Genomic DNA, 13,816 nt, shown 5'->3' on the forward strand with positions numbered 1-13,816 from the left:
GCAATAGGAATAGGGTTGTGTATTACCGTGGTTGTGTTGCCAACTTTTTGGCCACTTTGGGTGTAACGAACTATTTGACGCTGACTCTACAAGAAAAGTAAGAGTGATAAACCATTGATTCTTTTACTAGTCGTAAAAGCTCTGGCGTGTCTTTAAAGCGTTAGAATTCTAAATTGCACATAGAAATTTGAAATTCAAAAGATATCTCCATCTCTTTTAGTCTCTGAAAAAAACTAACATTACAAACGTCACACTAGCAGACTCAGTAACTTAGACCAGTGTTATTCAACCTTTTTCATGACACGACCCCCCAGTTAGAAACATTTTTTGGCGACCCCCCGACCGGTCGCTTTTTTTTCATGCATTTTATAATGTTACAAATATGTTTGTAGGGACCGAATACTTCAATCCATACAACATTTGCATAATTAAATTTCTGATTAACATGTCTTAATAAGATTTTTTTTTACTGATGTAGCTTGTGCCACCACTTGTACCCACAGGTTGAAAAACACTGACTTAGATAACCATATTGCTTTGAGTCTGCAATGTGCTATTTGCTTACCAAATCAGGAATTCTCTAACCGATTTCGTAAACATGTAAATCTAATCATAATGTTTAGTAAACAAGGGCTACGATTTGAAGCGACTAGGTAGGATGGCGCCACAGCAACCACCTTATCACTCATAAGTCGTCGTCGTCGTCGTCGTTTCAGCCGAAAGACGTCCACTGCTGGACAAAGGCCTCCACTCATAAGTGCCTCTTAATAATTCTACCGGGTCAAGTTATATTTATCGCGTGGCAGTTCGATTACTCTTGGAGTATACTATTACAGTACTAATGATGTACAGATTTTGTGCATTCTAAAAAATAATAGTACCTACGAGATAGGGGATAGAGTTGGCTAATGACCGTTTTCACCATCAATCCCAAATTTTTAAGTGACCCCTATGGTAACACTTAACAGGAATTTTGTTTTCAAAGGGGTCACTTAAAAATTAGGGATTAATGGTGAAAACGGGCATAAAACTTTTGTAATCAGTACCTGTGAAGGTCATTATTTTTTAGTCGCAGTTTTTTTATTTTGTACTAAGAAAGGTCCTAACCTTTCCAGGGCTCTTATACACGTCCCAAATAGCTTGCCTTACCACCACTTCGAGACAACATAATATGGGCTGGTGCCGAGAAGAAATGGCGGAAGAAACGCAGTCACTTTTAGCCATTTTATTAGCACATCAAATATTATGGTGGGTCTTCAAAAACTGGACAACCGTCCCAATAAGTTCCCATCTCGCTAGTTCCACTCATTATTTATGAATGTCACTCCGTCATGTCGTATCTTTTATGAAACAGCTAGCCTTGGCGTGGCAGTAAAGGGGATAGCCACAAAATAGGTCACACTTTGCCAGCAAACGGTTGTAAAGCCGTGTTCCCACTAGCTAAAAGAACTGAAGTGGGATTCTGATTCCAGCGTCACAGTTATGAATGCCATTCACGTTTGAGTTGTGTAAATACAATCGCCTAGTGTTTATAAAGCTTCTAGCTTACTAGTCTTTAGTATAGAAGGCTTGCATTATTATAATTTCGAAAAGATATAAAGCCTGAAATAATCCGGGAAATCTTTAAGCACGTATTAGTCTTCAATTTTACAAGTTATTTGGAAGCCTGTTATTAAATTGAGTGCTCTGAAGGTTGAACCACTGTAGTAACGCCTTCGATACGTTTCATAGCTGACTTAATATTGCAAATTTCCTGTTATCTGATCTGATAAAAACCGATAAGGTCGCAAACATCCGCTTATGCAGTGAAAAAGTAACACGTCAAAATGACATATTAATAATCAAAATAAATAGTTTTATCCCAAGCCTAGTTCAAAATACATTATCTGAAATGATAAGATGCTAAATTATAAAATCAACTTGCTTTTAACAACAATTTGTAGGTAGTGTAGGTACAGTACAGTCAGCGTCATCCAAAGTGGCCAATTAGTTGACAACGCTACCTTAAGACGTGTTTGCCAACTTTTTGGCTACTTTCGGTGTTGTCACGAACTATTTGACGCTGAGTACACCATGGTGTTGGTGATTTTGAGAAGGCTTACATCCCCAGAAGTTGCCTGGGTTATATGAAGGCTTATTGTTCTTTGACTTTGGACGCAGTAGAACCAAAGTGACCGACATAGCTCGCAGAATTGCTTAAATCAAGTGGCAGTGCCCCGCCATAGCTCGTAGAGACGATGGCCGTTGGGGCAGAAAAGTTCTCAAGTGGCGACCACGGGCTGGAAGACGTAGCGTGGGCAGGCCTCCTACTATGTGGACCGACGATCTGGTGAAGGTCGCGGGAAGAACCTGGATGCGGGCAGCGCAGAACCGTTCATTGTGGAAAACCTTGGAGGAGGCCTTTGTCCAGCAGTGGACGTCATTCGGCTGAAACGAGCGAACGAACGATTGTTCTTTGACTTTTGTATATGAACTGTGCCTTAGCTGGGCTCTGTACTGAGGCCACAGCCTAAAGATGAGATCTATCTTGTTTGTCTGCACACGTACACCGCATTTTCTAGGAAACCAACCGGTGTTGAGTCAGACGTACTTTCTTATCCATTCTCGTAAATTGTAGACGCGCTTCGCTTAGTTATTAATATGATTCTCCCCTCGGTACAGCCTCCTATTTATGAGCTTTAGCTTAACCATATTGTATGTGTGAAAGTGTTTTTCTACTCGCGTTTGCTAGTGAGAGAAACATCATGACTTCATAGTGTACACATAAACTTCACTCACATTGAAATATGTACACAGTTTTAGGTAATATTTCACAGTTGCTGATTAGTTTTCCAGCGTTAGTCCTCCATTATCCATCTAGTGTTGATAAAATCCATGAGTTTATAAATTATTATCTTTTGACACCACAAATCAATTGTACATACTTTTATGAAGTATCTAAATGACTATCTGGACTGAAATAACCATATTTGTGGTACAAATCTGTTATAGATAGTTGAAAACTAGTTACTTCCCAAGTTACTTCGGAATTATTAGTTAATGGTGTCAACTACCCAATAACATCTTACTTTCCACGTTCCAGAACGTGTAACGTTCCATTCACGGTTGTCTTCTACACGTGTATCGCGCCAATTACACGTCAATAACGTAACGACCGACAAAACGTCGTGAACAGCCCACTTGGCTAATTACTCTCACAACACTGCGTTCCCCAATTAGTTGGCCAGCGAAGTAGATCGGTTTATAGTTGCGCACCTATTTGGTAGTTGGTAGGGGTTATTTTGATTATGAGTTGTTCCTGAATTTCCGAGTCCTTGTTAGGTAGGTACCAAACGAATTACAAGACACATTTAGACGGTTCTTTTTGGATTAAGAGTTGCATCTCAAACTGTTTTTTTAATTACTTGAAAAATTTCCTTTCAGTAGGAAGAAAATCTTCTGAACACACTTAAATTAATACGTCATCTGAAATTAGGTAAATACCTTAAATTATATCGGAAACGTGAGAAAGATTCATAGGAGCTTCAAACGTCTTATGATCAAGAAGACTATGTTCTTTACTTTGATGGCCAAAGTGGAATATTCATACAAAAACTTTCCAGGAAATTTTAATGTACCGGTTTGTATCGCTTTCTCCAATGTACAATGTAGTCGACAATCAACCTGTGTGGTGTTCCTCGCGTTTTCTTTTGCCCTTCTGCTCTACCAGTGGGGCTTTAGTCCTTATTTCGAGTTAGGCTGTTGTTACTTTAAAAATGAGAATTTTTTTTTATCAATCACTCACCGATAGCCAGATGGGCTCTGCTGCCTAATTGCTTGTATTTACTGAGAGCCCTTGGTAGAGATTTATTGATTCTTAAGCCAAGCACAGTGGTATACATTACATTTACAGCCCATCAGATTATTATAATTTCAGCCACAGGACGTCCACTGCTGAACATAGGTCTTCCCCAATGATTTCCACATCGCTTGATTGGTAGCGGCCTGTATCCAACGACTTCCTGCTACTTTTAAGAGGTCGTTGATCCACCTATTAGATAAAACATCTTAACCCAAGATTAGACTTATTCCCCGAGATATAGAGCTACATTTTCAGTGCAACGTAAAGGATGAAAATGTAGTCTTAATTTACTGCCGTCTAACCTTCTGTACATTCAAATTGAATTGAATCACCAAAATCCATTATTCCAACCGTGTCGAACAATGAAAGCAACAATCACGAATCTAATCGATTACACGTTTGGTTCTCGGGCCCTGTGTTTAGATAACATCGATTCGAGCCGTTGACCGATAGCAGCCGTGTGACGATTCCAATTATACCACAATTGAGGTCGATGTCAGTGCCATAATTTGATCTAATTACGTTTGGGAGCTCGATCATGTCTATTTCTTCTTATTTGGTGATGATGTTGCAAATCTTACTAACATTACTTATATTCAAAATCGAAACCTTTACATAAAATACTTAAAGAATATACCTTGATGTATCGTACCTACTGTTACATCCCTCAGATGTAGGTATACAATACCCCTGATGCCCAGAAAATCCTGCGGCATCAGAATTTTTGCCCGAGATGGATAGAGTTCTTCGCTACCACTCGTGCGTGACGGCTGCCTCTTCCAAAATCAACCAGTGTATTTCTATTAGCAATAATAATTATCATTTTTTAAAAAGACTTCACCAAAGCTCAGCCTAACAGTACCTTACATAGAGCACCTCAACTTTAATATGTCAGAAAATCTGTTGAGTACCAAAACGAAACATTTTTAGTGGTAAAAAATCTAAGATCAAACTTATAGTTCTATATCACCTTCTAACTTTCTTACTGAATCTATTTCCATTTGTGATGATTGTCTAGCTCTACCACACTATTCATTACGCCCTTTCGATCGGACACACGTAGAACAGAGGATTGTAATTAATCTCCAACCATATGCATTGTGTCACTCCTAATCGGGATTCCGAACAAGTGATGCAAGATTTATCTTGTGAAGAAGCTGTCATTCACACCTACGGATGCAAGGAAAAAGCCTAGAAATTAAAAGCTTCAGTAAGTTTTACGTTTTTGCTTCTGTTAGGCTGGCCGTAACTATGACGCTAACCGATGTTTTTTGTATGGAGTTTGACAGATTTTTGACGTTTGTCAAAGTTAAAGTAAGATCGTGCAACCCAGCCTTAGTAATACCTTTTAGCTTCATTTTGTATACGCTCGTATCATTTAATTGTTTAATCTTTAATGTCACAAAAATGGGTATATCATAAAGCGAGTTTATTGAATGATTCATTCACTAGCGAAATTGGTATATCGCAGAAAGGACAAGATAAGCTAGTGAATAATATCTTTTTTGATCCTCCTTCAAACCGGATATATTATGACTATGACAGAACAATTGCATTTTTCTATTATTCCTTATTTATTTCCTCTAAAAGTGAATACGAAAAAAGAGAACGCACCTTTTAGCCCTTTGATTTATGTCATTTTTAAATCTATTTATTTTATTTTGACTCGTGATCGAATAAAGCAGAGCGTTCGTTCAACCGTAATGGTTTCATATATTCAATGCCTCTAAGCTTATTTCGTTTGCTCTCTGCTGAAGATTGATGCCGACTGATCTATGAATCTTAATCGAGTTTAGGATCGATCGATACCACTACAATGCATTAATTAAATTGTTCACTTCCTCGATAATACATTGTAATGTTGTTGAAGCAATAGCCTCTGAATGAAAGGTCGGGCGATAAGCGACAGTAAAATTGAGGCGAATTCACATTAGAGCACTTATCTGTAACGCTTGAATATAATAATTACTAGCTAGTACCTAGTTATAAGATTTAAATTGGTCATTTCTATGGTACGTAATGTAATGTTAATATTCGTATTTTTCTTTGCATTACTACATCATAGTTGCCAATCTAGAAATCATTGGGATAGTGTTGTGTTCGGCAGTAGTTGAAATGACGATGGTCTGTTGATACATTTTGATAGGACGTCTAAATTTTCGTTCCGATTTAGTTCAAGCCACATTTAAACAGATAAACAATGACGAATTCGACTTCTTTGCCCAATTTTGGAAATGTGCAACAATAAAATGCTGGAACAATTGCAAAAGATCCGCGACTGCGCGTGAGTCACCTGCCTGACTAATATTCGTGGTTGATATGAAAGTGCTGGATGAGGCGTGGCACTATCGGTTGCGTTCAAGTCCGACATCGAGCATTCTTTGAATACCTTTCCTTTCTTCCCTCTTAAGCTGGGCTAGCATTCGAGTTTATTGAATGTAAGCTTTTTAAAATTTTGATAAGGCTAACGGGTCTATTCCCACCTCTCGTTCACACCGCTGGATCTCCGGTGTAGCCAGGATCTACAGCTTGATAAGGCTAGGTATCAATATGCTCTTCTGGCGGGGAAAATCCCACGTATCCCACTGACCGTCCCCATGTAGTACAAGTACGGTAGGTATGCGCAGCATTTCCCAACGAAAAAAGGTATCCATAGTATAACACCTCTTCTTGTTTTAAAAGTCGTTCTTTATAGGTATTATGTAGGTTGATGTGTTACATTACATTCTTTGGCTATCCATCACTTATGTAAATTTTTCCACTTTTCTAATGGTCTTCAATTATTTTAACTCGTGGCTTATGTATGATGATGATTGTCCAGGTTGTAAAGAAATAAAATGTGCATTTATCAATGTTTTGGTTGTAAATATTTAGAATAATATCTCCAATCGCTCTTTCACCGAGTAATTTATTTATTTTATTTTTGTGCTTTTGCCCCAACTGTCTGGGTCTCTCACACAACATTTATTTATATACAAACTTTACATACGTATAGTTTCTAATCTTATTTTCTAACTGCTAAAGCGCGTGGACATAAAATACTATGTAAGACTATTTCAGCCTCAAAGTATACATATTTTTTTAACTGTTAGTAGAGAAATTCCAATTCTTCCACTCCCTAAATACGCCCAATGTTTTCATCCAGGATATTATAATAGGTCTGATGCAATTGTAAATTCTTTGAAGTTGCCAGAAGATTTAGCATCAATCTGATTCGTATGTATCAAATCAATATCCAAAGGTTTCAATTTCAAGAATGGCGTTGCCGTTACATAACATAGTTGTTCCGTAAAGCAGCGATCCATTATTTCGGCACAAAGGGGTACTGAGGAGGGAAAGAGAGCCCTCCACAATTCGGCTTTGTGCTGTGTACCCTCTCCATCAATTGCTTTGAGTCGTCTTTGAGTTTCTGTTGATTTTGCAATGATTTTGGCGCTGATAGACTAACGGAAAATGTTGGTAGAGTCGGCATTCTCTCTTATTTTTTATTTATCCTACTAATATTATAAATGCGAAAGTATGGATGTCAGGATGTTTGTTACTCTTTCACGCAAAAACTACTGAACGGATTTTGTTGAAACTTTACAGTATTATTGTTTATAACCCAGATTAACATATAGGCTATAATTTATGCCGATCTGTGACACTAAAGTCTTATAAAAGTAACATCGGTTTTCCTTAATCCAATCTGCTAAACTGCTGAACAGTTTCTTTTTATCATCCCAGCCTAACTAGTTATAACCAAGATAACAAAAGTGCGTGAAGACAAACACCCGTATTCACAAACGATGCTTTCTTAAGTGAAGCAGCTAATCGAACGCACAGCGTTGAATAGAGCTCTGTGATTGGTTCGTGTGTGACACTGTTCACTGCTCTGTGAGACCTCATAGTAATGTTTGTGAATACGGGCGAAATAGTAGGATTGCGTACTTCACTTCAGAAATGTTTGCGATCAACATCATAAAATCTCGGTTATTTGAATACCTATGGATGAATGCTTTGTATGAGCAGTTTAATTACTATCCAAGTTAAGAGTCGACTCTTCTGCAAGACTGGAGTCCACTGTCATTTCTATTAGGAGCGCTTATTTCGTAAACATAACTCAACCGGGCTTAATCCCCGGACTAGAGGTTTAAACTTTTAAAAGAAAAGATACTGTGACACATATTTGGCGTAAAATAAATGCATTCTCTTGTACAATATTTTTACCCATATTTGTTTAAACGCAAAACAAACTGGTTAAGAAGCTGGTTACTTCACAATACAAATATACAATGAAACGCAATACAGACTGTCTGTTATTTAAAGTGTATTTAATTTTGTAATGTAATTAATATTTTATAAAAGAAAAATATAATGTGTGGATTTAGCTGTGCTCTACAATTTTTCATTGTAATCATCTTTACAAATGTTTATTTGTTTTATCTGTATTTGCGTCTATTTAAGTAAATCATTACCTATTAAAAATATAAAAGCATCTGGTATCTGAGTGCGGGCAGCGCATGACCGGTCGTTAAGGAATTCCTGGGGGGAGGCCTTTGTCCAGCAGTGGACGTCATTTGGCTGAAACGAACGATAAAATCTTGAAGAATCAACGACGAACGAACGATAAAATCTTGAAGTAGACAAGGTCTGTCAGAAATATTGCGAAAAAACGCGATTACACATTTAAGCAACAGAAGAAAAAAACAAAATCCTAAATCTACACGATGACGTGATAGAATAATAGCGGTAGAATTAATTCGTCTTGCAATACAATTATGTTAAATGTAATGTATATTCGAAACAATAGTGTCTGTGTTGCCACATTCGTTGAGGACCTGAACCAGATGGTATCAGCGATGAAAATCCTTTGTGTCATGCGTGTGGGCTAAGCTATGTTGACAAACACTTCTCAGATTGTTCTATTTCAACAATCAGATTGTTAAGCTATTATAATGAGAGGGATAATAATATCGGAACTGTAGAGATATGCACGTTAAATGTCGATACATAATATCGATAAAGTATCAAGTTTTTTTTTGTTGCCATGACTGTGGTTTTAAATTCGTCGTTCCATATCCCAATTTTTATTTGCGAACGTCAGTCCTCTCTAACCCGTCTGGTCAACATAGAGAGTTAAAGAAAATCCTCCATTTGCCTCTGATAAATTAGAGACGGTGCTGGTACAGTGGAGACAGGAACTGATGATGATGATGATGTGCGAGACTGCCGTGGGGAATAAATGACCTGACGTTGACTGAGTCTGAAGTATCTCGCCTAATTTTATTACCCTCCTAAACCATTATAGTAAAATGTAGTACAACTTACCCCCCAAGTAACGATGGCATTAGCTACAATCTGCACCACATTGTACCACTTGATGATGGTCCTCAGCTCGTACGCTCTTCGGTCCCTCATGAACCTGGGCAGGATAACTTTGATGAAAACCAAGTATGTTGCTATGATCGACGCTACTGGCCAGGGTGACGTCATCAGAAACCAGTCCTTGACTCGGGGATCTGAAAAGATTTTATAGTTATCTTTAGTTGCTTCAATGGACTCGACTTCAATTTAGCGATCATAGGACTGTAGCGAGAGAGTCATATTCAAGCATAGAATTACCATCCTTCCTAGATATAAAGCCGCGATTTCTTCTGGACATCATCATCATTTTAGCCACAGGACGTCCGCTGCTGAACACAGGCCTCCCTCAGTGAGTTCCAGATTTGCGAGTTGGATTAGCCTGCATCCAGCGCCTTCTTGCTACCTTTATGAAGTCGTCCACCTTTTGGATGAACGTCCTACGCTGCGTTTTGAATGTCAGTTAAGCATAATACACAATGAAAAGTATCTGTCCATCTACTACAAGGCAATTTGCTTATATTCAATAACTTGTGACTCAGTCAATCGTGTTTGTATCAGATCAATAAATCTTGTCTATACCTCATTCCAACCTAGGCATTAAAATGGCATTAGAACTAATCGAAGACATTTGTTATCAGCAGACAATCAAAATTAGCTATGATTGTATGTTACATTTTGCCTCCAAGGTCATAATGTGATCTAGAAATGTTCTTTTTGTTGTTATCTTTACAATTCGTGATTTAGACCATGCAACTCGTTAGAGGGATTGTGTCCAAATTGCAGCTGAGATAAACTATATCACGTTCAGTTCGACCTAGATTTTTTTTGTTGCGTAATTCATTATAATATGGTCAAGCGTAAGTCCCAGGATGGGAGCTAGTATTCCGTGATTTATCTGTTTTTATAACCATTAAAATTTTGATGTCGCTGCGACAGTCATCAGCATTGTATCTGGTTGGATGAAAGTTGATCTTATTCCTCCTATTTCTTCTTATTTTCGTTGCGATTTTGGAAATTTCTCCAGTACTATTAACCATTATCAAATAAGCTTTTTCTTCACTCTATAGCTCTACATAGTAATAGTGAAAACTAGATATAGAAATAGTCGTGAAAACTTTTCGGAGGCTTTTTTGTCGTAATTCCCTTTTGGTGTCTTGTTTTTCCAGTTCCTGAACTCTTAAGTTACACTTTCCGTGTTATTATATCTACTGTATGCTTCGCTGGATGTTATTGAAAGGAAAAGACATTTTGCAATGAGACCTGAGCCTGACTAATCCATCAAGAGGCCAAACAGCTTTTTCACGTTTAAAGGCAACAGGCTCTTTGCAAAATGAAATGGTAATGAATAGGGATCTTGTATTACTTTGATACTTTGACCTTTCTTTGTTGTGCGTTTTTGGGAAGTCAAATATCGGCTCCTATTTATAGTATTATTTTGATTTTGAATTCCTATTTCGGCTTAATAATGTCAATTCCAAATGATTAATTCGAACCCTAAATAGACACGAGGTAAATACTCGTCAGGTTATTTGGGTGATCAAATATTTTATTACATACTTAGTATCTCTACATTAAAAAAAGGCTTGTTTACTATGATGATATTACTATAGATACTATGGGGATTAATATGGAACAGCATACTTAAAAATAATAATACTGTAAAATGTAATACATATTATTCAAATTGAATTGAACCTTCCGGTATGATTTGATGTAATACCATCGCGGGTCACTAGAACCGTTCTATATCTGCACACTATTGTTTCGTTATCGGTCAATAATCGGAATGAATTAACCCATCGTGAACCGACGCTACTTTGCAAATCAATTTCGATGTGTCAACTATATCCGTCTTAGTCACTCACAAAAATTGTAAGAGAGACAGACGTCTAAATCGGTCGGCGGAATTGGACCAAATCCATATCTCAGTGTCCATCTGACAACTTAGACACCTCTAAATTAAAGCATAAATTTAAAACGTCATTGAATTCACCTAAGTGTTTTGTAACAAAGCAAAATGTCGGTGAGAGGAACTCGGTTGCATAGTTGCAAAGTTATGCAGAAGAAAAAAAAGGTTTTAACAAATGACTGCTGGTGTGGAATATTGCGAAGTGTATATGGAAAGGGAGGTCTAATGTTCGGTAAAGTTTTCCGAGGTGAAGTAATGACTTGAGACATTTTTACCCGACTGCGCCAGAAGGAGGGTTATTTGTAAATGTAGAGTCCAGTTCTAGACGTCAAATGTTATGAATGAATAAAAAAGCTCTTTTATAACTTTTTATGACTAGTATTCTGAAAAGTGAAGTAGAAGAAGCGACGAAGCCAAACCCTAATTTTCTGTGACATGAACTGAACCCCCTTACTCCCCGGTCAGCAATTGTAGCGAACGTCCAGTTAAATGCCACCTCGGTTAGCGCTGAATTATCACCACTGGAGTTGCAAATGTCAGGCAACTAACTGCGAATTTTATTGGAGAAGTGTTTGGTTAAGATCACTTTTGCCTTTGTTTGTAAAGATGTTGTATTTAGAAATCTTCGGGTGAAATAAGTAAATAAAGTTGAAAATATTGGCTTTCAAACTTTGCAGTTAATATTACTAAAAATGCCTATACTAATTGGAATTTACGGTTGAAGAAGGTCTAACAAATTCTGTAAATTCAAGAAGTTTAACTTACGTGCAAGATTTTGAGGAATTCGTAATAATATGTATATCACTGATCACGAAAAGGCCCAAATACATGGGTCTGCCGAAAAAAGTCCGGCACAATAATTATACTAAAATTTTGTCAAAAAGTAAGCTTTTATAAGTACAAATTTATTACCTGCTCTCTCATAAAATACTGTATTGTAAGCTCGGCGAATGGTGTCCATCTTCAGAATCCTCAAATATTTGCGATATCACTTCACGTCACGAGTTCAAGTTCTAACTGGCCCTAAACCTGCATGTAAAATGTGGACGATAGAATTTACAAAACAATCTACAGTCTGATTCCTTTTGATGTATTCAATTCGATTTTATTTGTCATGGGGCTTTGTGACAACTTTATGGCTTGCAGGACAGTAAAGGATGAATTTAGATAAACTTTTTAAAAATCAATATCACACACACTCTCCCTTAGAAGATACTGTTCTTTTATTTATAAGAAAGAGACAAAGATATATCGAAATTGTTTACAGGCTGGCCGTACATCCGCAATATTAAAAGAGGCATAATAATTGTAACTAGGTATTTCATATTTATTTAATTTCATTTTCGTGAATACGACTATCAAACTGATCATTCGGATCATCCTGTAAAATCAAAGGTATTTACATATAATGTAAGTTTGTATGTATTTAAAATTCAAAAGGACAATTGAACGGTTGATTAGCGATTTTGTTTTATGCGCACGCGCTGTTATTTGACGATTCAAGGCTATCCTTGTTATTTTTAATGTGAAAATAATGCAAAACGGTAACTTTTGCTCGTTTTAGAGCAAAACTTTTTTTGGTATACTATGTACAAGTAAAGAAGACGTGAATTTTTTGCCAACTCGCAGGCATTGACTTGTCAAATATTGGAACCTAACCTCAGATATTTAGTGTGCACAATCACATGTATCATTAGACCTTAGACACCAGCATTCTCCAAATATGTCAGTGACAAACTCATTAATTAATATTTCCTCTCTGTCTTTCCAGTCAAAAGAGAAGATGATGCGAGGCGTGCGCCGCGGCTGCGTCAGGCTGCGGGCGGCTGTCATCGGCATCGACGACGAAGACGACTCCACCTTCACTATCACGGTCGACCACAAGACGTTCCACTTCCAGGTATGTGTAATTCGTGACTACTTAGAGCAGCGGTTCCCGAATGGTGGTCCGCGGAACCCTGGGGTTCCGTGGAAAGGCCGCAAGGGTTCCGTAAAAAATATTATCCCACGTTTCGTGACCGACGTTGTTCGCTCGCACCGACTTGTTTACGCACAAGGGAGGGGCAGGGCGTGCGGGCGGAGTAGTACGGGGCAAAAAAAAAATTGGGAAACCCTGACTTAGAGAACACAAGAGTTTACACACTTAAGAAATCATCTTTATTTCTGAAAATCTGACTAATTCAAGCTGCCGAATCTTGACTAACTGCAATTCAATTCCGTCTTTCTTTCTGCTGTCCTCATTAATACTACGTTCATTGTGTAAACAAGTCTCCATATCAACTTCATTAGTCGAACTGCCAGCTTGCTTCCGACCATTGTGTGATCCCTAGAAATATAACAAATACCGCATTGTTACGAATATTATTAAATTGCTGTACCGACTGCCGACTCCAGTGTACTACATACTTCTGACACAACTCCTCTCTATGCCGTATCTTTAAATATAAGAATCTACACAAAACGTATCTCGCTCGATATGAGAACTTGATTGGTTTAAAGAAATTCTCATTATGCATTCATCATCATCATCATCTCAGCCATAGGACGTCCACTGCTGAACATAGGCCCCCCCTCAATGCTTTCTATGTTGCCCGGTTGGTAGCGGTCTACGTCCAGCGCCTTCCTGCTACTTTTACGATGACGTCGGTCCATCTTGTGGGTGGATTTCCGGTACGCGGCCTCCACTCCAGAACCTTGCTGCCCCATCGGCCGTCAGTTCT

General features: G+C 37.9%; 2 protein-coding genes across 2 annotated transcripts in view; one reads left to right on the forward strand and one right to left on the reverse strand.

Annotated features, from left to right (window-relative positions):
* The window catches only part of LOC135080162 (very long chain fatty acid elongase 7-like), a 28,873-nt gene extending 16,761 nt beyond the window's left edge, over window positions 1-12,112 (reverse strand). The window contains exons 1-2 of the mRNA XM_063974845.1: window positions 12,009-12,112; window positions 9,152-9,342 (exon numbers count right to left, since the gene is read on the reverse strand). Coding sequence (XP_063830915.1) covers window positions 9,152-9,342; window positions 12,009-12,057 — 240 coding nt within the window. The 5' untranslated portion in view covers window positions 12,058-12,112. The remainder of the gene's footprint in view (window positions 1-9,151; window positions 9,343-12,008) is intronic.
* LOC135080268 (oxysterol-binding protein-related protein 9) overlaps window positions 1-13,816 on the forward strand; it is a 107,609-nt gene that overhangs the window by 18,874 nt on the left and 74,919 nt on the right. The window contains exon 2 of the mRNA XM_063974954.1: window positions 12,868-12,996. Within this exon, the coding sequence (XP_063831024.1) occupies window positions 12,868-12,996 (129 nt within the window). The remainder of the gene's footprint in view (window positions 1-12,867; window positions 12,997-13,816) is intronic.

This window comes from Ostrinia nubilalis, chromosome 17 (assembly GCF_963855985.1).
Source record: "Ostrinia nubilalis chromosome 17, ilOstNubi1.1, whole genome shotgun sequence".
Lineage (NCBI taxonomy): Eukaryota > Metazoa > Arthropoda > Insecta > Lepidoptera > Crambidae > Ostrinia > Ostrinia nubilalis.